The 26,586-nt window shown below is 39.0% G+C and overlaps 1 protein-coding gene across 2 annotated transcripts in view; it reads left to right on the forward strand.

Annotated features, from left to right (window-relative positions):
* The window catches only part of ADCY8 (adenylate cyclase 8), a 204,927-nt gene that overhangs the window by 164,827 nt on the left and 13,514 nt on the right, over positions 1 to 26,586 (forward strand). For both annotated transcript variants that reach the window (XM_075211702.1, XM_075211704.1), the window contains 3 exons: positions 12,719 to 12,808; positions 18,694 to 18,866; positions 21,730 to 21,811. In XM_075211702.1, coding sequence (XP_075067803.1) covers positions 12,719 to 12,808; positions 18,694 to 18,866; positions 21,730 to 21,811 — 345 coding nt within the window. The remainder of the gene's footprint in view (positions 1 to 12,718; positions 12,809 to 18,693; positions 18,867 to 21,729; positions 21,812 to 26,586) is intronic.

The raw sequence follows: 26,586 nt of genomic DNA on the forward strand, positions 1-26,586 counted from the left end.
CATTTATACCTGTAATAGGTTAAATAAAAATACATTTGGTTTCAGGTATAAGACAGTCGACTTGATATATGTAATAACGGCATAGGAAGTCATACAAAATTTTAACCAAATACATGATAAATGGTTCAATCATATTAGCCTACTCTCCCGGACTCCATGAATAGCTGTCGGGGCTACTGTGTTACACCCCCCCCCCCCCCCACACACACACACACACACTTGCCGCCTAACCTTCCCTAATGGCAAGTATGGGTTCAGAATTCCTATAATGTAAAAGCATTTTAGAGCAACGAAGAGATAAGCTAATGTGGATGCTACGCAGTCAGATTATAAAGAACCCAAGTGCATCATGGGGGAGTCATGTGGCAGGAGAGCTGGGCCAACAGTGCCTGGCATATAATATCCAGTACCTGGCCACAACATTATGCCCAGCGGTGCCAACATAATGCCCAAATGTGTCCAACACATAATACTTAGGGCTAGATTTACTAAACTGCGGGTTTGAAGAAGTGGAGATGTTGCCTATAGCAACCAATCAGATTCTAGCTTTCATTTTGTAGAATACACTAAATAAATGATAGCTAGAATCTGATTGGTTGCTATAGGCAACATCTCCACTTTAAACCCGCCGTTTAGTAAATATACCCCTTAGTCACTTTATAACCATATACATTATATGGCTATGGATTTATTGGCAAACAAAGTGATTCTATCGCGTTATTTCACTGCGGGGGTATAGACAAAATGACGCAATTCGCGCCCGCCCCCTCACCCCCCATCCCCCCTCCGCACCTGTAATTCACCTTCCCTCCAGGAAATACAGAAAAGTAGACAACTATGATATACAAGTCAAAGAAATATGTGTATAAATACAGCATGTTTAGGGTATATTTAGATCTAATTCAATGTAACCTGTTTTTTTCTTTTAAAGCAAACTGATTCTATGCTTTACTGTTCTGCATAAGTGACATTGAAAAAGTTTTAGAAAAAAACAAGATTTATTGCCAGCGCTGTGTTCCACCAAATGAAACAGGCAATTTTCTTTAAATAAGATCTGGGATTTTTTTTTTTTATCACAAAGAAGCCAAATGATGTCGGCTCTTTTCACTCGGAAAACAAATTTGCTGCAGAGAATTAAATCTGGGCATCTGCTGTAAATAGGAGGGAAACAGCTTGTAGGCATCAGTGTAAGGTAGAGAAATTTAAAGGAGACCATAGAGCCTCTGAAAACTATACTATAACTGGCCATTTTCATAGGTCCTTTCTGCTCTAAATACAATGAAAGGGTGCTATGGGTTAACTTTAATTTATTACATTTTTGTGTCTGTTTTTAAGGGGGTTCAGCCATGAGAGATGTAATAACGGAGCAATTTACCAAAATTCTGTAGTAGGAACAGATGCTCCGATAAGCAGCTGTTCCTGCGGATGGTAAAATGTGTACTCTAGCCGCTCATCACAGTGGCGAAGGAGTGTATTTGCGGGTTCTTAGACTTCCACTATAGGGGGAGAGTTGCTAATACTATCTGAAGATGGCATTAGCTAATGGGGGATGAGCTCAGAACAGCTAAGCTTTCGAAACGTGTTAAATCAGACAAGACCGCAGTTTGCATAAAGGATATGAGATAAGTTAGTGAACGCTGCAGATATCTGTGATAGGTCTGGCATTACGTTGTAGATAAATGGCTCACATACTACAATTGTCTTCATTCTGCGGCAATAGTCGTTTCTGACGGATTTAAGGCAAAAAAATGTTTCATAAATTGCCCCTTAAGTTTATGTTAAAGGTTAAAGGTCGTTGTTTCGATAAAGGCGGAAGGACCGAAATTTTGACTCCAGTAATAAATGCTATAAAATTTGTAGGAGAGGATATATGTGCAGTTCTGACCTGAAGCTGTAGATATAGATATACATATATATCTGGAAACATGTTTTCCATTACCTAATATATTTTTTTTATCTTTGATACTGGCCTGTGTTCCTACGATCGCTTCCTTTTAGTAAAGTAAATAAAAATAATCTCTCAGGCGCTCACACTATATACTATAAGGACCTATTGTTGCTACTGATTTTAGGAGTGCCAATCCCTAAATAAAAGCAATACCTGAAACAATATGAAAGGTGCGCTAAAAGCTATAAAAAAAACTTCAGAAATATGACGGAAATTGTGTGCTTCTATATATATATAAAAATTATTTCACAAATAAAATAATTGTTAAAAAAAACTAGATATAAAGAGATATCAATATCTAAAAAAAACTTATAATAAACAGCTTGAGTCAAATGCTACTGAATGCTACTATATACAAAAATCAACAAACAGATTCAGAACCTACAACATACTCATGCATGCACCTTTAACAGAAAAATATATCTTAGTTGTCGAAACAGTCCTCTGTATGTCTATTAATGGGCTCTTTCAAGAGTTTATAATCATAAACGGTGGGTGACCAGTGCACTCCTTTCTTAAAAACAATTGGTGTCCACTCCATGCACATTGACTTTATTCCATATCGGTAGGTGTTCCAACCTACTTGGATCTATATAAACAAGTTCTTTTTTTTTCTGTTTTATAGACTATTTAATAGATCGAGCTGTGGCTCAATACTCTAGTATATACGTCATATTTCGAAGATTTTTTTAGCTTTTGGTGCACCTTTCTTATTTTTAGATATTTCTTTTAGTAAAATAGCAGAATAAATGTCTTGTTATTTTATGAGAAAAAAATAGGCACAGATAGAAAAAAAAAAGTAATTCGATGGAAATAAGGAAATTAGACATCATTGTCCTTCTTTATTCAAAGAGATAAGAAGGCCCTGCCTGCAAGCTTTCAATGTATGGGACGATGATAGTTTCATATATGAGGGTAAGTGCTACATATTGAATATTGGTCCAGCCAGATTGCAAAGGTAAAAAGTGCTTAGTGGACTGATCCAGTCACACAGCAATGTTGCTCAGGTGGTCAGAGGGTTGTTGGTTTGTGTGAACTGTGTAAAAGGGTGGTAATTGGATACAATAGGGAGGGTGGTTGAGGAATATTATAAGCTTGCATGAAGAGGTGAGTTTTCAGGGTACGCCTGAAGGTTTGTAGACCAGAGGAAAGTCTTATTGTGTGAGGCAAGGAATTCAAGTCGGTTGAGTCTGAAAAAAGACATGTGCCTAGGGGAACACACATGAATACTATTGGATCTAGTGTTATCTGGATCTAATAGCATATAAATTGATGTGATACAATCCAGATTACACTGTATAAAGGTTTATTTGTAGACCAGAGGAAAGTCTTATTGTGTGAGGCAAGGAATTCAAGTCGGTTGAGTCTGAAAAAAGACATGTGCCTAGGGGAACACACATGAATACTATTGGATCTAGTGTTATCTGGATCTAATAGCATATAAATTGATGTGATACAATCCAGATTACACTGTATAAAGGTTTATTTGATCAAAACTAGCAAAAATACACACCATAAAATTATGTCTAACATAAGAATTGTCCTGTCCAGGAAAATATAAAAAATGTCAACGTCTTTTTAAAAATGGCATATTATTAGAGCTACCAATACAGTGAAAGGGTAGATTTACTAAACCGTCTAAAAAGGAAAAGTGGAGGTGTTGCCTATATCAACCAATCAGATTCTAGCTATCATTTATCTAGTACGTACTATAATATGATAGCTAGAATCTGATTGGTTGCTATGGGCAACACCTCCACTTTTCATTTTTAGACATTTTAGCAAATCTGCTGAAGAACCTTATATTTTGCTATCCACCAAAACCTTCTGGTCCAGACTACTGCCTTGGATTACCTCATTATAAACCCATCTGTACTCTGTAGGGTTTGTGGATGAAGACTTGCATATTGCAGACAGAAGGCAGCACGGAGGTACTTCTGTCAGTATCTTCTGCCACAAAATGATTGTGCCTCAAATCATTTACATCAATATAATTTACACAAATTCAGTTTTTATAATTTTTTTTTATCATTTTCCACAACTATAATTTTCACTTCATTTACGTTGCGAGTAGAGATGAAGCCAATCCGTTGCAATTCCAGTCTGCCAATCGGTTCCCCACCGGATAAATGCAAATTAGTGGATTTGGAGGACAATAAATTTTACACCGTAGATCAGATTTAACCAATGTGATTTGGCGAACAATTAAAATTGTCTGACTGGGCAGGATTTTAATTGAATAATGAATAATTTTATCTACTGTCATGAATAGAAATCATGTTTCTCCTATAAACAGTTACCTGACCCAGCGCCCTTTGGGAATAATATAATTTTTCTTTTAGCGAGGATTACACAAGCGTGTGTCCTAGTCTATACAATTTTCTTTGCCTACTCTAAACTAAACAGTTCTGCTTTGTTGGAGCATTCCTTCTCATATAGTACTTTATTACTACAGCACTTCATCGCAGCATCACATCGTAAATTTAATGTGTCTCCACCTTGACAGATATCAGAGGGAAATATTAGGTTATGTACCAAGCGCTTTTCTAAATTTGATTTTACTTTCGTTCTTTTCAAGAAAACAAAGCCATCTATATTGCTTTTTTATAAGGTTATACATCTCTCTACGCAGTGGTTTAATCACTGGAGTTACTGTGTAGACACAAGTGACAAGTCTATCAGTTTTAACACTATCCTGTTGGCGAGAAATGTTTAGGATTGTGTTGGAGTCCTGTCGATCTTTTTTTTTTTTTTTTGTAAAATGAATACATGAAAACTCATTTTTCGAAGCTGCAGAAATGCCATTTTGTGGTGTCAGGAACCTTTTTTTGTGCTATGGCGTCTCATTTGTTTGGGTAAAGCTACTGCATAGATGGTAAAGGGGGCTGAGTTCCGTCGAGGTGGAAAATGTTTTGAATTCTGATTTGAGGAGCTAGGCTGCTGGGCGTTCTTTCATAGGAATGTGCCTGGTAATGCACTCATATGCAAACATTGGATTTTATGCTGATGGATAAGATACAGTATTTACCTGAGCATCAAGTGGTGGGAAAGGAGCATCTTTGAGGACATTCCTATGTGTGTATGTGCTTGGAAAATGCCTACAAACCCCAATGTTCAAGGGCAAACGCAGGATTTGTAGAGGGGGGTTTCCACATCACACTGCCAGTGGGTGTGACCAGCATGCATGGGGGCGTGGCTATAATTTTAGCCAGTGCTTGGCTGCTCTCCAACTCTTCCTATCCCTGTAATATACATGGGCAATGCTGCAGCTCTCCCTTTTCAAGCAGAGCTGTGTGAAGCGGGAGCAGGGTCCAGCCACCTCAATTATACAGTGCCCCAGGCTTAGAGGGGGGTTTACAGGCACTAGGAACCCCCCCCCCCCTCGGTTTGCCTATGATGTTCTATAACATTACATAATACTGTGCCTAGTTACTATGAAATGTATTTACTAACATCACTCAAAGATGCAAATCTGCTCTAAAGCAATAGCAACCAACTAACATCCACCTTCAGTGGAGGTGAAACCGAATCTACACCACAAAATCATCTTAGTTTTCCAAATATGCGTCTCAATGGTCCTCACAGTGTACGTCTCAAGGTACGCGCCTACTCTCCATTCATTGAAACCACTTGTACCAATCAAAAGGATCCAAACTCTTACCCCTTTATTACCACCAGTTTCCATCCAATAAACTTTTCAATTTTCTTTCCTAAAATACTGCTTCGTTTAGCCTCATTCATGGCTTAAATCAATCATAAGAGCAAGGAAACATTGGGACTGTCATTATTACCTGTGACAATTTATAAGGAGGCACATTAGAAGGAGATTCCTAGGAAATATAGAAGACAGATGTTAATTCATGGTGAAATGCCAACTTTAGTATAATCCATTCCGTTGTAAAACATCACTAAACCCAGTGCTTTTTTTGTAAGAAAAAAGGTGCCGGAACTCACACCATGTAGTCAATCACTGTACACACACCCACACACGTCAGTTGTGTAACGAAACATAACGGTCACCGCCCGCATTAAGCGCGCGATCACGCGACCAATCACAAGCTGAGCAGCGGCACAAGCCGAGCAGCGCCATCACAACCAGCGGGGACGAAGTACGCATGCATCGGACTCGACACACAAGCAGCCCGCATGCACCGTTTTAATGATTTTGCCGCCGACCTGCTACGCTCGACAGAGCGATTCAAGTCCACGTGGACCAAACATCAAATGTTCAAAAGTTACTTTTAAAGCTTGGAAAATCCATTGAAAAAAGGTGCCGGAACTCAGTTCCGGTGAGTTCTATGACAGAAAAAGCACTGACTGTACCCAATATAAACTTTGAACATGGAAAATGCATCTTGTAATGTTCATAAACATGTCTATGAAAGTTCCCTTAGCACAATATATCTTGAAATGTTGACATTGCATAAATATTTATAGAGAGAAAAGAATCACATATATATGAGGTCATTTCTAAAGCCCACTAACTATGCAGTAAAAATTGCTTTTCGTGCACCACACTGCGCACATCAAGGTGCAAACCTACGTCCTGTTCTCAAGAGACGCCAACTTGAAGAGCCTCTACGTCTGCAGGGTGCGTAAGAAATTCTAAGGGTCTCATTGCTACTTACGGCACAGATTAGCCCCATTAATGCTTTAAATTAATCCTGAGACTGAGGGGACATCAGAGGGTATATTTACTAAACTGGGGGTTTGAAAAAGTGGAGATGTTGCCTATAGCGACCAATCAGATTCTAGTTATCATTTATTTAGTACATGCTACAAAATGACAGCTAGAATCTGATTGGTTGCTATAGGCAACATCTCCTCTTTTTCAAACCCGCAGTTTAGTAAATATACCGCCTGGACTTTCTTTATTATATGTGTCACATTTGTGTGCGTGAAGATTTTTGCTACATTGCTCGGGAAATGCGATTCTAGTCTAGGATGAGATCCAAAGAGTGCAGGTGCAAAATTGAAGTCACTCTGCGAAGTGAAACTGGCAAAGTACACCTCCCCAAAGCTAGGAACGCAGGGGCTGGTCCCATAGTGAGCTATCTTGGGCTGGGTAACAGGGATACTTGCATTTTTTTTTCCCTTTAAACTGTTCTTAATAGCCTGCTAAGCTGAGTCTCGCCCCCCTGGTCTAAAATTTTCCGGCCAGCCCCTGAAGAAACGCCCTTAAATATGTGCCCTCTCCACCACTTTAACTCATATTATTAATCTCTATAAAATGAAATCTTCATTTGTTTATGCTCTGCAAAATTGGGTGAACCAGTGCATCTACAATTTACACCCCAATGTACACCCCAAAATCCGTCCTCACTCCACCCAACGTCTCTCATCACCTGGTGTAATTTGCTGGCCCATTGCTGCAGAAATTAAGGCGTTCCGTAGGGCCAGAGTTGATTTTAGGCTGCACCTCAAGATATTTGTGCTTTGCAAATGATAAAATACCAGATATAAAAAACTTCACCAACCAGAATGACTTAAGGCCCAAACCAATAACTGTATTGATCTTGCAGGAAAAAGTACTCAGCACAGCAGTAAAAAAACAAGTACGACAACATATATTTCATTTATCGCGCGTAGTTAGTGAGCACAATAAAACCTGCTGGCGCAGTATATTCCTGCCTCCGTGATATTGCAATTTCATTTTTAGATATCAGCAATAAAATATGTGTTACAGTGGATTGCAGCTTAAGAAAAAAAGACTACAATGTTCCTTCAAGACTATAAAGGAACATGCGACTTGTATATAAATTACCCCATAAATAACATAATAATATCCTTCCCTGGGCCAAATAAATACATGTAAATAAAAATAAAAAAATAGAGTAAAAATGCTTTGTGCAACAATAGCATTATATATTATTGTATAATAAGGTTGCAGCCATAAGTCTGATGCTATCTCTGTGGGTGATTAGTCTTGTCTCAATCCTTGCCCAACTGTTCCCATGTCTAAGTACAACTACTGGAGTAATCGTGTTTTCTGTATATATAATATTGGTTAGGTCCCAGGTTTAATGTAGCTTCTGAGGGACTTCTATTTAAAGCAAATAAACCAATATTTACAGTATAGAGTATTGTCCTATATAGCAGGATAGGCTCCTGTGGCCCTTACAGTATGAGCAGGCCACTACCGATGTGTCCAATATATAGGAACCAGCTACAAGGTTCATTAGGAATTGTAGGCTGAGCCACACCTGGTGCCAAATATAAAATCAACTTGTCCACTCGCCCGAAATGTCCAGGAGACTCCCGAATTCCGGGTAGGTCTCCCGGACTTCTGGGAGAGCAGGCAAGTCTCCCGCATCCTGCCCATCGGATGTGAAAATAACACAATTCCCGGCTTTTGGCCCCATTCCTCACAACAAAATAACAATTTTGCCTTGGGGACGGGCACAAAATGACGCAAATTGCCCCGCCAATGCCCTCCCACCCCCTCCCCAGGATCTCCCGGATGCCAGATACATAAAGTTAAGGTAAGTATATATAAATATACATTGTCAAGTATACAAATATAAACCATATTTGGTGCTAATATAATGCGTAGGGTCATGCCTGGTACACTGAGACATATATACGCAGCTAAGTATAACACACTGGAACACCATTTACAAAGTTGAGCTAGATCTGTTGCCAAATATAACATGCTGAGCCATATCTGCTGCCAGATGTAATATATCTGGTGCCAAGCATGCATATATTAGGGGCAAACAATAGTACACATAGCCATATCTGGTGCCAAGTCTGATGTACACAGTAATATCTGGTGCCAGTTCTGGTATCACTAGTCACATCTGGTGCCAGTTCTGGTATCCCTAGTCACATCTGGTGCCAGTTCTGGTATCCATAGTCACATCTGGTGCCAGTTCTGGTATCCCTAGTCACATCTGGTGCCAGTTCTGGTATCCCTAGTCACATCTGGTGCCAGTTCTGGTATCCATAGTCACATCTGGTGCCAGTTCTGGTATTCATAGTCACATCTGGTGCCAGTTCTGGTATCCATAGTCACATCTAGTGCCAGTTCTGGTATTCCTAGTCACATCTGGTGCCAGTTCTGGTATCCCTAGTCACATCTGGTGCCAGTTCTGGTATCCCTAGTCACATCTGGTGCAATTCTGGTATCCATAGTCACATCTGGTGCCAGTTCTGGTATCCATGGTCACATCTGGTGCCAGTTCTGGTATCCATAGTCACATCTGGTGCCAGTTCTGGTATCCCTAGTCACATCTGGTGCCAGTTCATCCATAGTCACATCTGGTGCCTGTTCTGGTATCCCTAGTCACATCTGGTGCCAGTTCTGGTATCCCTAGTCACATCTGGTGCCAGTTCTGGTATCCATAGTCACATCTGGTGCCAGTTCTGGTATCCATAGTCACATCTGGTGCCCGTTCTGGTATCCCTAGTCACATCTGGTGCCAGTTCTGGTATCCCTAGTCACATCTGGTGCCAGTTCTGGTATCCATAGTCACATCTGGTGCCAGTTCTGGTATCCATAGTCACATCTGGTGCCAGTTCTGGTATCCCTAGTCACATCTGGTGCCAGTTCTGGTATCCCTAGTCACATCTGGTACCAGTTCTGGTATCCCTAGTCACATCTGGTGCCAGTTCTGGTATCCCTAGTCACATCTGGTGCCAGTTCTGGTATCCATAGTCACATCTGGTGCCAGTTCTGGTATCCATAGTCACATCTGGTGCCAGTTCTGGTATCCATAGTCACATCTGGTGCCAGTTCTGGTATCCCTAGTCACATCTGGTGCCAGTTCTGGTATCCCTAGTCACATCTGGTGCCAGTTCTGGTATCCCTAGTCACATCTGGTGCCAGTTCTGGTATCCATAGTCACATCTGGTGCCAGTTCTGGTATCCCTAGTCACATCTGGTGCCAGTTCTGGTATCCATAGTCACATCTGGTGCCAGTTCTGGTATCCATAGTCACATCTGGTGCCAGTTCTGGTATCCCTAGTCACATCTGGTGCCAGTTCTGGTATCCATAGTCACATCTGGTGCCAGTTCTGGTATCCCTAGTCACATCTGGTGCTAGTTCTGGTATCCATAGTCATATCTGGTGCCAAGTCTGATGTATACAGTCATATCTGGTGCCAGTTCTGGTATCCCTAGTCATATCTGGTGCCAGTTCAGGTATCCCTAGTCACATCTGGTGCCAGTTCTGGTATCTCTAGTCACATCTGGTGCCAGTTCTGGTATCCATAGTCACATCTGGTGCCAGTTCTGGTATTCATAGTCACATCTGGTGCCAGTTCTGGTATCCCTAGTCACATCTGGTGCTAGTTCTGGTTTCCATAGTCACATCTGGTGCCAGTTCTGGTATCTCTAGTCACATCTGGTGCCAGTTCTGGTATCCCTAGTCACATCTGGTGCCAGTTCTGGTATCCATAGTCATATCTGGTGCCAGTTCTGGTATCCCTAGTCACATCTGGTGCCAGTTCTGGTATCCATAGTCACATCTGGTGCCAGTTCTGGTATCTCTAGTCACATCTGGTGCCAGTTCTGGTATCCCTAGTCATATCTGCTGCCAATTTAATACGCCAATTCATACATGGGGACAAGTGTCTGTTCTGATATGTGGAGCCAGATTTTATGCCACGTTTCTGACACTTGCACTAATGCTTCCTCCCACCAAGTACCGGTCATCGCCTTCCTCTCTCTCCTATTTGTCCCATCTGCTCACAGCGACTATCACCTTTTTCAAGACCGGAGTCTGTGATTCTTCCCGCACACTGCCAGACATTCCTGGGAATGTACCGATTCTGTTCACTAGGAACCAGAGACATCATTAAATTTGTCATCTTGTGGGTCTGATATATTATTCTTGAGAATACATCTAGTAAATAGATATCTAGTAGGTAGAGACTATTACTCTTTAACCCTGGGAGGAGCTTGTTACTATATATATTTACGAATGAACAGTATCTGTATGTGTATAATGTTCTACATTCCTGCATCCTTTGCAGGTCATAAATATCCCCTAAGCCAGGATATATTTTTATATTTAAAACCACCTTCAATTGGGTGCCGTTTTAAAACACAAACGGCTTTATTTATTTATCTGCGGTTAGCATAAAACCGCATCCTTTGAGTGGTGGTTTCAAGTATTAATCTTACTTACTAACCTTGCTCTTGGGATGGTGAAGTGCAAGAACCGAGGGGGGTAGGAGGTTGCCAATTGTGTCATTTTGGTCCCGCACGTGTGACACTGCGACAGGGAAACGTCATTTTGCCGCAGGTGGCAGGGTCAAAATCACATGATTTACTGCGAATCGCTTCACAGAGGCTCCCTTCCTGCCCACTTCACTAGGGAATGGGACAGGATGCGGGAGAATAGATTGCTCTCCCGGGAGACCTACCCGGAATTTGGCAGTCTCCCGAACATTCCGAGTGGGCAAGTATAGTATAAAACAGTGGGTTTGCAAATCGAACCTCGTTCAAAAACAGATAGAGTATGATGTAGGACCTGGATATAAGTTTTTTTGTGCAGAGTAAACATTTATTTCTTAACAGTTATTTATATAGCGTTTTCACACTTCTGATGTAGGGAACAAGTCCCCCTAATCTAAGTTTAGTGTATATTGTACTTGTGGCCCCTTTTCACTTGGGAGATGGATAGTGGTTGTTCACATATCAGTGCAGTGTATTCAGATCCACGAATACATATGTTACCCACGGTCCTTTGCAAAACTTTGGATTTTGTCTTTCCCGTATCTTCAGCTACGTGTCCAGATGTATTTTTGCTGTTACTTTCTGCTGAATTTTTTTTATTAATTCTTACTCTGGCCCCTTTTTATAGACAATGCAAATATATGTAAAATACATATGAATGAATCAATCTTACCAAAGAGAACCATGTCTAAAAAACGTGACTTTGCTTGTTTTGTTATTTGTTTGACAAACCTTCACTTGATACATTGCATTGTTTATATGGATCTCAGGTCACAAAAACGGCATTGTGGTTTCCCATCTGCTGGTTTGAATATATGAATCTTGAAGTGCGGTTTTATCTCACAAATTGCCTGGTCTCCAAACTGCACAAAAAGACGCATTTGAAAATGTGTTGTGAAGAAAGGTACTTTAAAACATCCTGAACTTAGGGTTTAAAGGAGTTAGGTGTTTTGGTTTCTTTTTAACATAAATGACTGTGGCAAACTGCAAGTAGAATGTTGATATGTAACATTGATCTTTTCTTCATACTATTAATGATTCATGATTATGGACTTCCATGGCAACCACAGTCACATGGAACATGATGTTGTGTGCAGAGAGGCTTTGGGAAGCCCCTCTGAGCTCTATCTGCACTGTGTCATCCTCCTTCTCCTCGGTCTTCCATCGTATGACATGTTGAGATCTGTGAGACCGTTTCGCCATAGCAGGCGAACTGCGTCTGTGTCTGGCAGCCATTTTTTTTGTTTGCCAGGCAGAGAGTTGTTCAAAAAGGTGTAACGATATGTAGTAGGATAGCTATGCCTAAAACGTGCTTATCTTACTTGTTACAATTTAAAAAATAAATCTTAAATGCGGGATTGTTGCTTTAAATTAAGCTTTGTTGAGTACTTCTGTAAAATAGAAACAAAAGATAAAGGTTAAAAGAGAGTAGGAGACATTTACCACATGCAAAAGCCGCGTTTTGTGACATTTTTGTGCACTTTATATTTTATAATATGCTGCATAATTTAATGAGCTGTTACACATTGCAATTATTTTCTTTGCAACTTATGTCCGGTTTTTTTTTTTTCAAAATCATCTCATTTCAGCTCTGGTGTGACTTCGACAAATCAATAACCACAAAAAATCAGACCTTCAACTCTTCAGCGTCCGTCACAGACATCTGCTTCTACCCTGAGGTAACAATCTTCTGTTGTGCTGACTGTTAATGGCGGCTTATTACCACGCATACAGTACTATATATAGACAATAAATCTCAGGATAAATATGAGACAGAGAACAATAGCACCAGCTACCGATAAGTGCTTTTTTTTATTTATTTTTTCCCACAAGATTGCTGACAAATCAACTGTATTCCTTCAATCATGGTAGGCTCTTTGTGCGGGGGTAATTTTCCATAAAAGTGAATATGAAGGTGTCACAATGTGTCGAGCCAGATACCAGAAAATTCTGACTTCAATAAGAGACAAAGAGGCGACACCAGGCAGACACAAATTATCTGCATGTCCTGCACGGCAACAGAATGTTTGCACTAATAACATGTTATTGTCACGGAGTGTAATAGTGCATGAGAGAGAATGAGCAGCAATGTGGAAAATAAGCTTATTTAAATCCACTTGAACTTTGCAACATAGCCAAGTGCATTCTAGAGCCCTTTAACATAGCTGTTTATCCGGCTACTTATTTATATATATATATATATATATATATATATATATATATATATATATACATAAGAAAACAGGGATACTCTGCACTCTCTAAACACACAATTAATGCTGTACCAAGTACTGTTCTGTATTAAAACCAGGGAATGTTAGTTCCACATATTGCAATATATGTTAAGCTGACCAACTGACGCCAAAGTCTTCCCATTCTGGTCAGTCCTAACATGATCAAATGCTATGCTATTTATCTGGGCTTAAGACTTACCTGCACACAGCTTTTAAAGGCAAGTCTTTCCCTAGCACTAGCAGCCATGGGAGACCCGGGACTCACCTGACACCAGTTGGAATTAATTAATGTAAAGAATGGGGTGCAAGAGTCATGGGACTTACATTGTATAAACAAAAACAGACATAGATCCTCTGCACTCCCCATGTACAGACTGGGGTGCAAGGGGGGGTTGCCCACATTGTATAGACAAGAAAACAGGGATACTCTGCACTCTCCAAACACACAATTAATGCTGTACCAAGTACTGTTCTATATTAAAAACAGGGAATGTTAGTTCCACATATTGCAGTATATGTTAAGCTGACCAACTCACGCCAACTCACGCCAAAACATATATATATATATATATATATATATATATATATATATATATACATGTGTATATATATATATATATATATATATATATATATATTATATTAAAACACAATGCACTCAGACAATACTTTTCCTGTCTAATATTCATCACAAGTACTTAATATTGTCCGTGATAACTTGTATTCTCTCACGAAAAGTATCAGCACCAACAGCGTATGATCTGCACGTCCTCCCCGTTCACAGCCCGATCTCCACAGGTAGATAAATTCCTAAATGTCAAACAGATGGGGGTGCTTCCATAGTGCGTTCTCTAAGGTAAAAGGTTTATTAAAAAGACAGAATTTACACGTACCATATGAACAGGTCATTCAGGCATTGATCATACAATCAGCTACCTATTTTTTCCAATAACGGACGTCATATAAGAAGCTGCTCTTTTATAAAGATAGATACACAACCACCTCTACGCGTTTCATCGAATAAGCCTTCATCAGGAGTGGTGGATCCTCACCCGGGTGGCCATCCCTTTATAGAGCTATACAAGTTCATTCACAGCTGAACCTCCGTAGTCGTTCATTAAATCACCACTACATAATAATATTACACGGTTATACAATTGTGCACAAATATAAACAAATAAAACCATATATAAAATCTACTAAACTGAATTAGTTTAGAACAAATCTTTAAAATATTTTAAATATTTTAAAATAACAAGAAGCCATATCAAACACATACGTAATATAATCCTATTAATCGTTCCATATAGTTTCAAGACAGACCTTCAGTAATGAGACTATAAAAACGGTGTAATTTCGCACCCGTCATTTAATCCAAAAGGGGCAAAAGTATTCAGAGTATAAATCCAAAAGGTTTCCCTTTGGGATAATTTTAATAATCGATCTCCTCCACTAATATTCAGCGCAACATGAACCAGGATTTGCACCTTGACATCTATATAAATGTTTTGGAATGCTATGATTATCTATTTTATGTTGGATGTTCCGCATATGTTCAAATATTCGAGAACTCACTCACATCAGTTACAGTCTAAATTCACACACACACACACACACACACACACACACACACAGAGAGAGAGAGAGAGAGAGAGAGAGAGAGACTAGGGTCAATTTTTTGATAGCAGCCAATTAACCTACCAGTATGTTTTTGGAGTGTGGGAGGAAACTGGAGCACCCGGAGGAAACCCACGCAAACACTGGGAGAACATACAAACGCCACACAGATTTGCCCATGGTCGGGAATTGAACTCACGATCCCAGTGCTGTGAAGAAGAAGTGCTAACCAGTAGGCCACTGTGCATCTTTTAGTCTTTCCAACGTACTTCTTTCCACACCCACATTCTAGTAGATAGACTACATAAGAGGTACTACAGTTCATGAATATTTCTCACTTGTGTTGCAGATGCATCTGAGAATGTTTTGTGATCTTTATGCAAATACCTGCAAGCTTTACAATGCCCGCATGGGAAGAAGCCCTTAGCTGGAGAAAGCCAATTATCATGTCTAGTAGATACCTCTCTAAGATGGGAAGGGGCTAAAAATGTTCTCAATGTTTTGGGTCTTTTAAAAATGATTTGAGGTTTAGTAGGTTATAAACCAAATAGCAATGGGTCAAGTTTCAAGATGACTGACCAGTGTTTCTCTAGAATTCTAGTAATCTTATGACTTGCTGCATTAAAAGTAGTAGCAAACAAGCATTTAAATGCGCTAGTTTTCTATCTCTCTCTTTACACATCAGCCAATCTATCCTATTACATCCTCTTACTTTTTCCAGACTAGACAATAACAGTTTCTCAGGGTAACCCCGTTCTTGAAATAGTTTAATTAGTACAGCTGCCTGTATCTCAAAGGTTTCCACGTTCTCACAATTACGTCTAACTCGCATCAATTGGGAGACAGGAATATTATCTTTCCATTTTCTGTGGTGACAGCTAGTATACTCAATATAACTACTACCGGGTTGGGTACCATTTGACGATGGCGGTAATACTGACATCGGTTAAACCTACAAAATAATTCTGATTTCAAGAATGCCTACAAAAAGAAAATAATGACTTATAATAAAAATGACAGTGTAGATAGCCGATATCCTTACGCTACATATCGATTGCTGTGAATTCCGGAACTTTAAATTGACGTCACTGTTGATAGCCGCAGTGATATCTCTGTATTCAAAGCGCCGATGCCTAACCCTAACTTGTAAATGAGATATTAAAGTCATGGGGTCCTGACATTGGCGCTTTAAATACAGAGATATCACCGTGGACCCGGAATTACTGACTCCTTTATATAGAAAACAAACCTAATCAGCCACAAGCACCGACAACGCGATCCACATCCAGAGCCAGATTCTCTGCTTCCTAATGATTATTGCCAGCCCAAGTTCATATACGTTTCATCAGTAAAATATCTAATTAGATGGCTGGATTTCAGAGATTTTCCAGCAACAAATTATTTTTGTAAATACTTTATGTCCAAAGGGAGAATAACTCCAGTCACTGTGTGGGGACAGCGTGGGGACCGTAAATAAGTAAACACTGCCACTGGCACATGTCTACAGCTTTATGAAAGGATCTTGCAGGCTATCGGACATTCTGTGTTTATTTTCCAAGTTTGGTTTAGAAGAAAATATCTGTGGATCCTCTCTGTGGCTAGTAGTAGCTCAGACTATTGTTCACTTGTATGCGAGTCCCCACTACACAACACTGACTGCTGCAAAACACAATTGTTTATGATTGTTTATGTGCTTCTCAGTATTGTCATTGCCTATATAATACCCAGGCAATAAGTCTGTTATCCTGTAACTATATCACCCGTTTCACAATATCAGTGTATTAGCTGTCAGTTAGTAGAGTATGACAATTTGATGGAAAAAAAAGCAGCCAATACAAAAGTGACAAGCTTGGAATTGTGGACTGGCGAATCTATGTTGGCAGTCCAAATAATAATGAAACTTGTAAATCTCTCGCATCCCCTTTATCAAATTTGTCACACTTTTGAGGACTATGTTTCAAATCCTAGCAGTGGTAATAAAATGAAGTACACCTGAAATGATAACTAAACATAACACAGAATTACTGTAATGTGCCTGTCATCTTCAGGCATGAGGAGGACGGACTTTTACAAGTACATTGTACCATAAAAGAAGCAATGCTAGTGTTAGTGAGAATGAAGTAAAGAAATGTGCGGCTGATGCACAAAATAAAATTACTTTAGACAGACAATTTTCAGAAAGTGCTGGTGAACTTGTGTCAAGTGGTAATGAGGGAGCAGTCATGCAGCTAGATGCAGCTTCCAATCACTAGGCACGTAAGCAAAAAATATATATACCCATCTAACCATATCTGCGAAACACACAACCCCTGACCCCCCAAAATATGATCCAATAAAGTTAATTGTACTTTATATTCTAATAAGTGAAACTACTAATTCACTACTAAAGAGAGCTATGGCTGCCAATTCTCCATTGCATTCAACCTTACAAGCACCAATAAAGCTTTCAATACAAGAAATGCAGCCATACATCACCTAAGAGGCTAGCTGCCATCGCAAAACAAGAACCATCCTTTGGAAATTGATTGAGAATGACAAGGATAACATGTCAATGGTTGAGTGCATAATATATGCACAAAGACTCAATGGAGGTCATCAGGGAACATAAGCTCAGAGCGTCGGCTGTGATATGACTTTTGGAAAGGCATCATACTCTACTTTGGGACAAAAAGGCCCAAAATCCAGATGGCTATTAAAACAATATTAGTGTATATGTCATACTTACTTCCAGTGATATTGTTCTGATTGTAATGATTTACATGGTGTACATATTGTTTGCTGTGGAACTGAAGTTGCACCTGATGACAAGTTCTCCGTCATCAACAATTAAGTGAAACATGCCAAACCAGTCACAGCTATCATCACAAACCCTAACTGTATTACGCACAGAGAAAAAGTACAGAAGTACACATCCTAGAGCACTCCTAACCATGCACTAAATTGCATAATTTTAGGAATTGATGACTTATGCAGAACCAAGGTGGTAAATACCTAGTGACTATTATATTTCAAGTACAATTGTACCCATTTTATATGCCGATATTATTACCAACATTGAGTGGTCCACCTCTAAATATATTTGTATTCAAATTCATGCCACATATGTAGTTGAGTGACTATGACGAGGGTCAATATATGGCTTTTACTGCTCACCAGAGAGTCCAAAAAAGGATACGCCACATGTTGTTCGCTATTGCAAACATCATTATCGGCACCCTCATCACCATTGTCTTCCACGCTTTTGTATACGGCCAAATTTGCATTTATTCATTTTGGGCTACAAATTCTATCTTGCATAAATCACAAAAATAAGACACTGCTTATCCTCCCAACAAGTAAAAATTTAAAACATTACATCTGACAATAAATGAGATATCGTCATTCCCTTGCAGACAGGGCAAATTCTACACATCCCTGGTTTTACTTAACCATATAGTGCAGATATTCTTGTGAGATAGTGAAAGCATACTAGCAATGTCTAGAAACATCAGTTCCCATTTTAACAGATCATATTGCACAAGTAACGCCTTTACCAGTTTACAAAGATGTAACAATTTGCCAAAACATTGGCACATAATCTGATTTTACAACTGGTTGAAACTCTTCCTTGACCACAGATTCAATAAATTAGCGGCCATAAAAGGCCATATAGTTCTAATTTTTCACTGCGTGATGGACGTATTCACTGACTGTTAATATGTTTCTTTGCTTAGTACTTTGTCTTCACCGGTGTCCTGGCGATGGTGACCTGCGCCGTCTTTCTACGTCTCAACTCGGTCCTGAAGCTGGCAGTGCTGCTCATTATGATAGCAATATATTCCCTACTGACAGAAACCATTTATACATCTCTCTTCCTGCGCTACGACAATTCTCATCACAATGGGAAGTAAGTGCCACCTGCCGCTGGATTCTATAGTTTTATTTATATAGAGTTCTGACAGCACTTATGATACCCAGACAGTTCTTGTGTTTCATTTCTTGATAAGAAAGAGCTTTGTTTTGCTTCCTGAAATTAGTCATTCTCTTCGCCTCTTTGTGATTAAATTACTATTTCATTTGTATTGTGTCATTATGTGTTATTTCTTAATAGGAATATCATAAATATAATAGAGAAATTTCAGCCTAACGTTAAAATCTCACTTTAAAGTAAATAGAAACTAATTGTATATTTATGTTATCAGGTTGCATTTCACAAATACCTTTTTCCTCTGGTTTACACTGCAGCAGCGCAGTGAATTTAAAATGAATATATGACATTTTTAGAGGCTCAGAAAGGTAGATGTAATGCTTCCACCCTCAATCCGCCAAAATGGATGCTAGGATTTGTGCTGCCTAGAGCACACGGTGAAAGACTACACATCGCAACATCCATTACAGGGCATCAGCCCGAACAGGAGCATGTAGGGTTAGTACCATATGTTAGTTCACCGCCAGTGACAAAGTAGAGAGGCGAAGCATCTATTACAGCTCCAGAGGTTATCTGTGCACACTCAGTGGTGACCCAGCCACAAAGGGAGGGGCATGGGTGACAGCTGCTCAGCCAATTTTTAATTATACAGCAGCACGCATCCTAGAGCACTCTCCCTAAACGTACACTACACTGCAAAATTTTAGGAACTGATGGCTGGAGCCATGGTAATAGAACTGGCAGTGGATCACCTTCAATTGTTTCAATCCTGTTTCTGTACATTTTACTTGATTTATTATTGTGTTTTGTAATCCTATTTATGGACATTTCAAAATGTATGGGAATATAGCTGATCTATCACTAGGGTAAATAAAATATCACCTAAAAGCACATGCCTGTAATAGTTATTCAAAGTTGTGTTTTTATATAAGAACACCACTGATGGACTTCAAATTACACTCAAGCAATATTGTCATTTATAATAGCATGTGGCATAATTACTCTGATAGTTATTAGGATCCATGTTATCAATGTTGTGTTATAAGTCATTACATGTGCCCCAGTTTTTAATGCTGTTGTACCACCCCTGTGCTAAACAGCCAATCACTGCGTCCTATGCAGTAGGTTGGGGGATACAATGCTGGTTGGAAACAGCAGGGTGTTCTGGTTCGAAGACAGTGGCATGTGATTGGTTGGTATATGAACAGCTGACATTATTATCAGTCTCATGTCCATCACCGTCTTCAGCCAAGTATGTTTAAACTTACTGCAATGTTCTACCACCCAATCATGTTAAATGCAGAGACCAACTTTTTAGCACAACCTCTTAGATGATTAATATAATGTACATTAACAACAGGAGCCAAGGAGTAACTTTTTGCCAGTAAACTGTTGACTTTAACCCTAATATGTTCACTGTAATTAAAATGAAATGAAATAAAAAAATACATATGGCCAAAATAATAATAGGATGTCTTAGAAATCACTGTGATCATTTTTTCTTTTGCTTTGTTATGGGTGAAAAAACACCTTTAACGCTTCCGTAATGTGGACTGTTTTTAAGATTGTAGCAATATTGTTTCAGGAAAGTAAAAATAGTTAAAAGCAACCTTGTGACAGACTGATGTTGCTGAGTGTGGACCCACAGTCAGGAACAAACCAAGTCTACTATGGGTAATCAGGTAAATACATACAGAACTGTAGAGAATTAGGACAAGGGATCAGCTGCAAGAAACATGTTTCTGTACCTAATGGGACTTTTTACCTGGCTTCCATTGAAATCGTAGCTGGAAATATTTAATGAGATGTAACATATGACCATCAGGAACCATGACCCAGGATCTCTCCTTAGTACCATCGTCCTTCCACTCAACCAGATAAAATAATTCTGGCCAGTCATCTCGGTGTGCAGATACATAAATCCAGAGGTAATGCTCTGATTGTGCCTTTATGAGCCAATTAGACTGAGGATGATAGCAGAATATAGAAATGATATGAAGGCGGACGACTGCCTTGACAATGAACTTTGGAAGCAGAGATGCAGGTATACCCTTGAGAGGGAAAATGAGACATTTTAGAAAAGCGATTTACCACTCCCCAGATAATCATGAAACGTTTGGAGGATAGAAGATAAGTAATAAAGATGATAAATACATGGATCCATGTTTTGAATGAAACAGGAAGAAGAGGATGAACTAGGGCTTGTTGCGGAACTTTAAATTTGGCACATTCAGGACAAGTGTACAGTTAGCAGACAGAAGGATGCTCAGGAACAAGTGAGGTCAGGAGCAGATTATCATAGAAGCGCATAGATAGCAGTATACAATATCACAATAGCCTCAGGTACATTTAAATCCAGCACCTGCTGATGTCAGCGAGGAGCACTGCTATAGTAGTTAATAAGAATAGAGTAAGAATACAGTACTACTCTTCCTGTGTCGTTAGCATCGCAAGACAGTACACACAGAAGCAAGTACTCATTTTCATCCACCTCTGAATAAGCACCACTGTCTTGTATTTCTCCCTCAATGAATATCATCTATTTAATGAAATAGTTAGTAAAATAGAGTAAAATAATTTTAAAAGAATAGAAAGGATAATTGTGACTAATCACATTTAAATATGATGCAGGAAATCAGAACCTGCAGACAATGTGGTTTCAAACAGATTCTCTATTTTTGAATTGGCGAGTAAGTAATTTAAGCTAAACAGGCTCAGCAGCCGCCTCCACACAGTGAAATCTAAGTGCTACATTATTTACTGGTCTCAAATTCTTGCATTGAACTACAAGCTGTATTGTTAGACCGATAAAATATCAAGTTGCTGTTTTGTCTATTTTCAGCACAGACTTCCTAGGGACAAAAGAGGCTTCTTTGCTGCTAATGGCTATGTTCCTCCTAGCAGTGTTTTATCACGGACAGCAGGTAAGACAAACACTTCCATTTGCACTGACTCTTTGGCATTCTATTATGAAATTGCTTTAAAAATGTCACTGCCACTCAAATGACTGAGCTGTCCTCTTCCGGAAGACTTGTAATGCGCTCAATCAACGACAATATGAGGACTTTAGCGATATGTGTGAGCCAAATTCATACACTGTACCCCAAATAATAAGTCTAAACAATACTCCTCCGACTGTTTTACTTACATAGTAACAGATTGTATTGTGATAGATAAATGTAATATAATGTACATATAATCTGCTTTGAAGTTGTTTACCTTTACAATTTTCTGCAGAGAGATAGCCTAATTCATATGGATTCATACATAGCGGCATTGTAGTGAAAGCTTAACAAACATAACTGGAATAGCCTGCTTTATCATTTGAGCTTTTTATTGTACATGAGAACTACTTTCTACACTGGTTTAGAGGTGTGGGGTGACTGTTGCTGTTTATGATATATTTTATATCATGAGTATTTACTGTTTAAGACACTGCAGAGAACAAGCAAAGTCTACAAACTATACTCTATTAGTAACTCTTTCCAGTGAATCCATGTTACTCAATGAGTAAAGGGTCCCTACACTTTTCCAGTTATAATTTTAATTAAAAAACAGATAACCAGAGGGAGGAACAGATTTCTGGCCAGTGAGTGATTAGCCTACTGGCCATAATCTTTACGAGAAGCGGAGGGAATTTGTTTCGCTTTAGACATCTACTGATACCTAGTTAATTAAAAATCCTTCCATTTTATTAATCAACAAACACAACAAGTCACAGTTTTAGAAGATACAATTACAGTTGTTTTGCTGCAGTCTGAACATCACCCACCACCTCTTTCAAGGACAGAACATATATATATATACAAGTTAACCCGTGCATGATACTTATGCATTCTAGTCAAATCAAGCTACTTAAGGTCTTAAAAAGGTTCTTGTCATGCATTTGGACCTAGCCCAGGCCTCCTCAGGGGAAGAGCGTTACTTCCCGACGCAAGCGGCCTTTTTAATGTGTGTTCATGAGGTAAAATTACCTCACGAAAATGAGTTTGACCCCTCAACTCGTAAATTTAGCCTTTACTACCCCTCCCATGGGGGGAAGGGGGGATGATGGAAGTTAACTGACTTGACTATTCTAATTTTTTTGTCAAATAATGTCAGTATACCAAATTTCAGGTCAATTGGATGAGCCCTTTCTGAGAAAATAGTTTTTTACACACACACACACACACTAACGCACGCCTCTACACATGTGTGTTCATGAGGTAAAATTACCTCACGAAAATGAGTTTGAGCCCTACCAAATTTCAGCCCTTTTTGAATTTTTTTTCCCACACACACTAAGAATTTAGTAGGTCAGTGTATAACTCTGCCCAGCAGGTGGCGCTGCAACTTGGTTTTTTTTTTTTCACACACACACAGACAGACAGACGCCACTAAGCATTTATATATTATATATATATTTATTTTTTTTGCATGCTACATACTTTGTTCACTACCGTAATGCATCTCATTTTAGTTATTATGAGGCGGGGATGGTTTTTCCTGCTCCAATTTGATTAATTTGCCTTAGCAGATGCATCTGTCATAATCACTTTTGTGGCAACCACCCCAAGTTTGGGTTATCAGGGGACGTAGCTCTCGCTCTGCATTATGTTATTAAATTACGTACCAGCAGCTGAGCCGAGAATGCACCAAAGCATCTATGTTATAAACTATATTACCCGTCATTAGAATTGAAGCACACACATATAGACACACACACTAGTTTCACCAATGTATATAAATTCATTTTATTTCATTGTAATGAAATATGAACTATCATCAAAAGACAAAACGGTTTTTGAATGTTATTATTATTTTTTTATTATTATAATTACTTTATCTGTCTGTACAAGAGCAAGAAAAAATAATGCAGACTACTATAATTAAGCTGAAATGCGGAGTGAAAACACATGTACATTGTAACAAAAAATTCTATTTTGTTCATTTTTCAAAGCATAAAGAGGGAATGGGGAAGGGGTTGAGGGAAGAGGGGATCTATCGGATAAATACCATCTGTTGTAAAACACATGTTAAAGTACATAGTAGAGTAACAGCTAAAGAAGGAGGGGGTATAATGTTATTATTATAATTATTATTATCATGTTATAAAGTATCAGCATATTACAAAGAGCTGTAGAAGAGAAGTAGAAGTTTAATGCCGAAAGCTGGATAATACGCGCAGCAATATAGACAGCTGATTTGGGCAACTTTAGACCAAACTGTCCCCAAATTGATGTGTCCGTGGGCTTTAAATGGACATAATCAACATCTGGGGAAGGGAGAACAATCAGCGTTAGATTGAGTAGGAACAAAGGTAGATAGAACTCATGTATATCACAGGCTACATTGAGGAGAGATTGCTAAGGCAGTCTGATAAAATATATGCATAGAAATTGTATATATGTTTTTCTCTTTGATGTATCGCTGTATTTTGACAGGGGCGCACGCAGGGGGGGTTTCTGGGTCTCCAGAAACCCCTCCCCTCCGCTAAAGAAGTGCTCCTACATAGCGGCGCTGTACTATACAGCAGCCGCGACGCTGTCAAAGAAGCGTCTGAGGCATGCGCAGCAGTTCTTGGTTTTTTTGGGGGGGGGTTTTGGGTGGGGGGTGGGACCCCCCTTAAAAAACCTCCATGCGCCCCTGTTTGCTATGGTAACAAAAATACACAGGACAAAAGGACCAGTGGATCCCTTAATACTTTGTAACAGACCCCATTTATTTCATATTTGTTATTCAGAAAAATCTAATTATTTATAAACAGGAATGACACAAACAATAAACAGAGATGTCATTTCAGAGGGGTGGTACTTAGGGGATATAAGTAAATGTTAATATCGGAAGATAATACTTCTGCCAAAAACAAATACTGAACAAAAAAAAAAAAAACAATGAAATCCGAAACTTTATTCGAAATTCCTTTTTTTTTGTTTTTGACATAAATATTAACTGCACCAATATTGACATTTAACTATGTCTCCCAAAGTGTTCCCCTCTCAGTGACAGCTCCATGTTTGTGTCTGGCGATGGTTGGAAAATGCAAAGTTGGTTATAAGATTTCATTTCATAGAAGACAATAGCATAAAATAATTCAATGTAAAACAATAACATAAAAGGCAATAAAAAAACGACTCTTCTGCCGCTGCTGAGAAGAGTTGTAGAGAGATCCGCTGAGACCTCGTTAATTGCTGCTGAGCTAAAAATAGCCAGCGCTGACAAGTATCATGGAAATTCATTCAGATAGATGAGAGAATGGAGGTAGAAGCACAAGTCGTGTATCTAGCAGTAATCCACGGGAAAGACAAAAGAGCAATTCTTCCACAAAGGAGAAATGTGTATTCAATCTCCGGATGAAATGAACTCTGCTGTAGAAGGAATAATTCTAAACTTATTTGTAGGCCAAGCTTGAAAAATAAGAATATATTTTCATGAAACTGTACTTTCCATACAAATAGATTAGATACAAAAATACAGACCAGTTAATTGCCAAAGGCATAGAATTTTTTTTATTCCTAATAGAATTACTTCCTGTTCAGCAAAATAACAGCAAACAATTCGAAATTTATAATCACATGCGCAAAATTTGTAGATGCGTCAATATTGTCAGTAGGATATTCTGCATTATACCAATCTTAGTTTAGATACACAGTATAGTGAAGAACATTGAACAAATCTTGACTTTTGGGGAATAAGTTCTTTACGTCACTAGGTAGTGATGCAAATAAAAAATACCTTAGTAAATTATTAGAACAGGGGGCAAAGATCACCTTAGTGCAGGGGTCAGGGAACTTTTTTACCTTTTACCACCAAATATATTTAGATACGCCGACGTTACCCCCTTGATTTGAAAGGAAGGAAATCATATATTATTAATTTTTGGAATTCAAAATTGTATTGAATCTATTGAAAATTTCTTTGAAAGCTTCAACTTCAAAACTTCAGGTTTTGGAGAAATGATGTTGCTTCATTTTTGATACGAGAGCATCAATATTGGGGCATTTTTATGTCAGAGCAATTTGGATACAGTCTTCAGCGTCCAATTTCTGCTTTGTTTTTATGTTCGTTAGAGTGGAAAATCCTTGTTCGCAAAGGTAGGTTGTTGCAAAAGGCAGCAACTTTTTGACGGACTCCTCATGTGCAATTTTGAATGCCTTTGCAGCTGTTTACATCCAAAAATATGACAGATCTGCTTTGTTTTCAAATGCAATATGTGCTTCATTATTGCATCGAAGCTCAAGAAGTGCCTCTGCCAACCCTTGAGGTTCTTCTGGTACAGCAGTAATTTCACATTTAAAGGGGTCTACAATCCAACTGACAGCATGTGAATCAGCTGCATTACCCCCAGGAATTAAATTTTTACCCCATTTGAGGTAATTTACCCCTGGTCCCTGACCTCTGCCTTTGTGGACCTTATACCCATTTCCAAAATATGAGGTGCAATCTGCACCTGTATTAGGACAAAACCGTTTGTATAAAGATGCTGTGTGGGACAGTTTAGTGACTAGAGCTAGCTTATGTTTGGATTAGGGGTTGCACTTAACTTTGGACTTAGGTTAATACTTGGGGTAGGTTGATATTAGGATCTTTTTAAGTTGTTTTTTATTTGACTCAGGAGATTTTAGGATTTTTAGGACACGGGGGTCTATGATAAAACCTATTTTGAGGCCTCCGCTACTAGGAAATTTAACTGTGGGCCCCCTCTACTAGTGGTAAATGC

Source organism: Mixophyes fleayi, chromosome 5, assembly GCF_038048845.1.
Source record: "Mixophyes fleayi isolate aMixFle1 chromosome 5, aMixFle1.hap1, whole genome shotgun sequence".
NCBI classification, from domain to species: Eukaryota; Metazoa; Chordata; class Amphibia; order Anura; family Limnodynastidae; genus Mixophyes; species Mixophyes fleayi.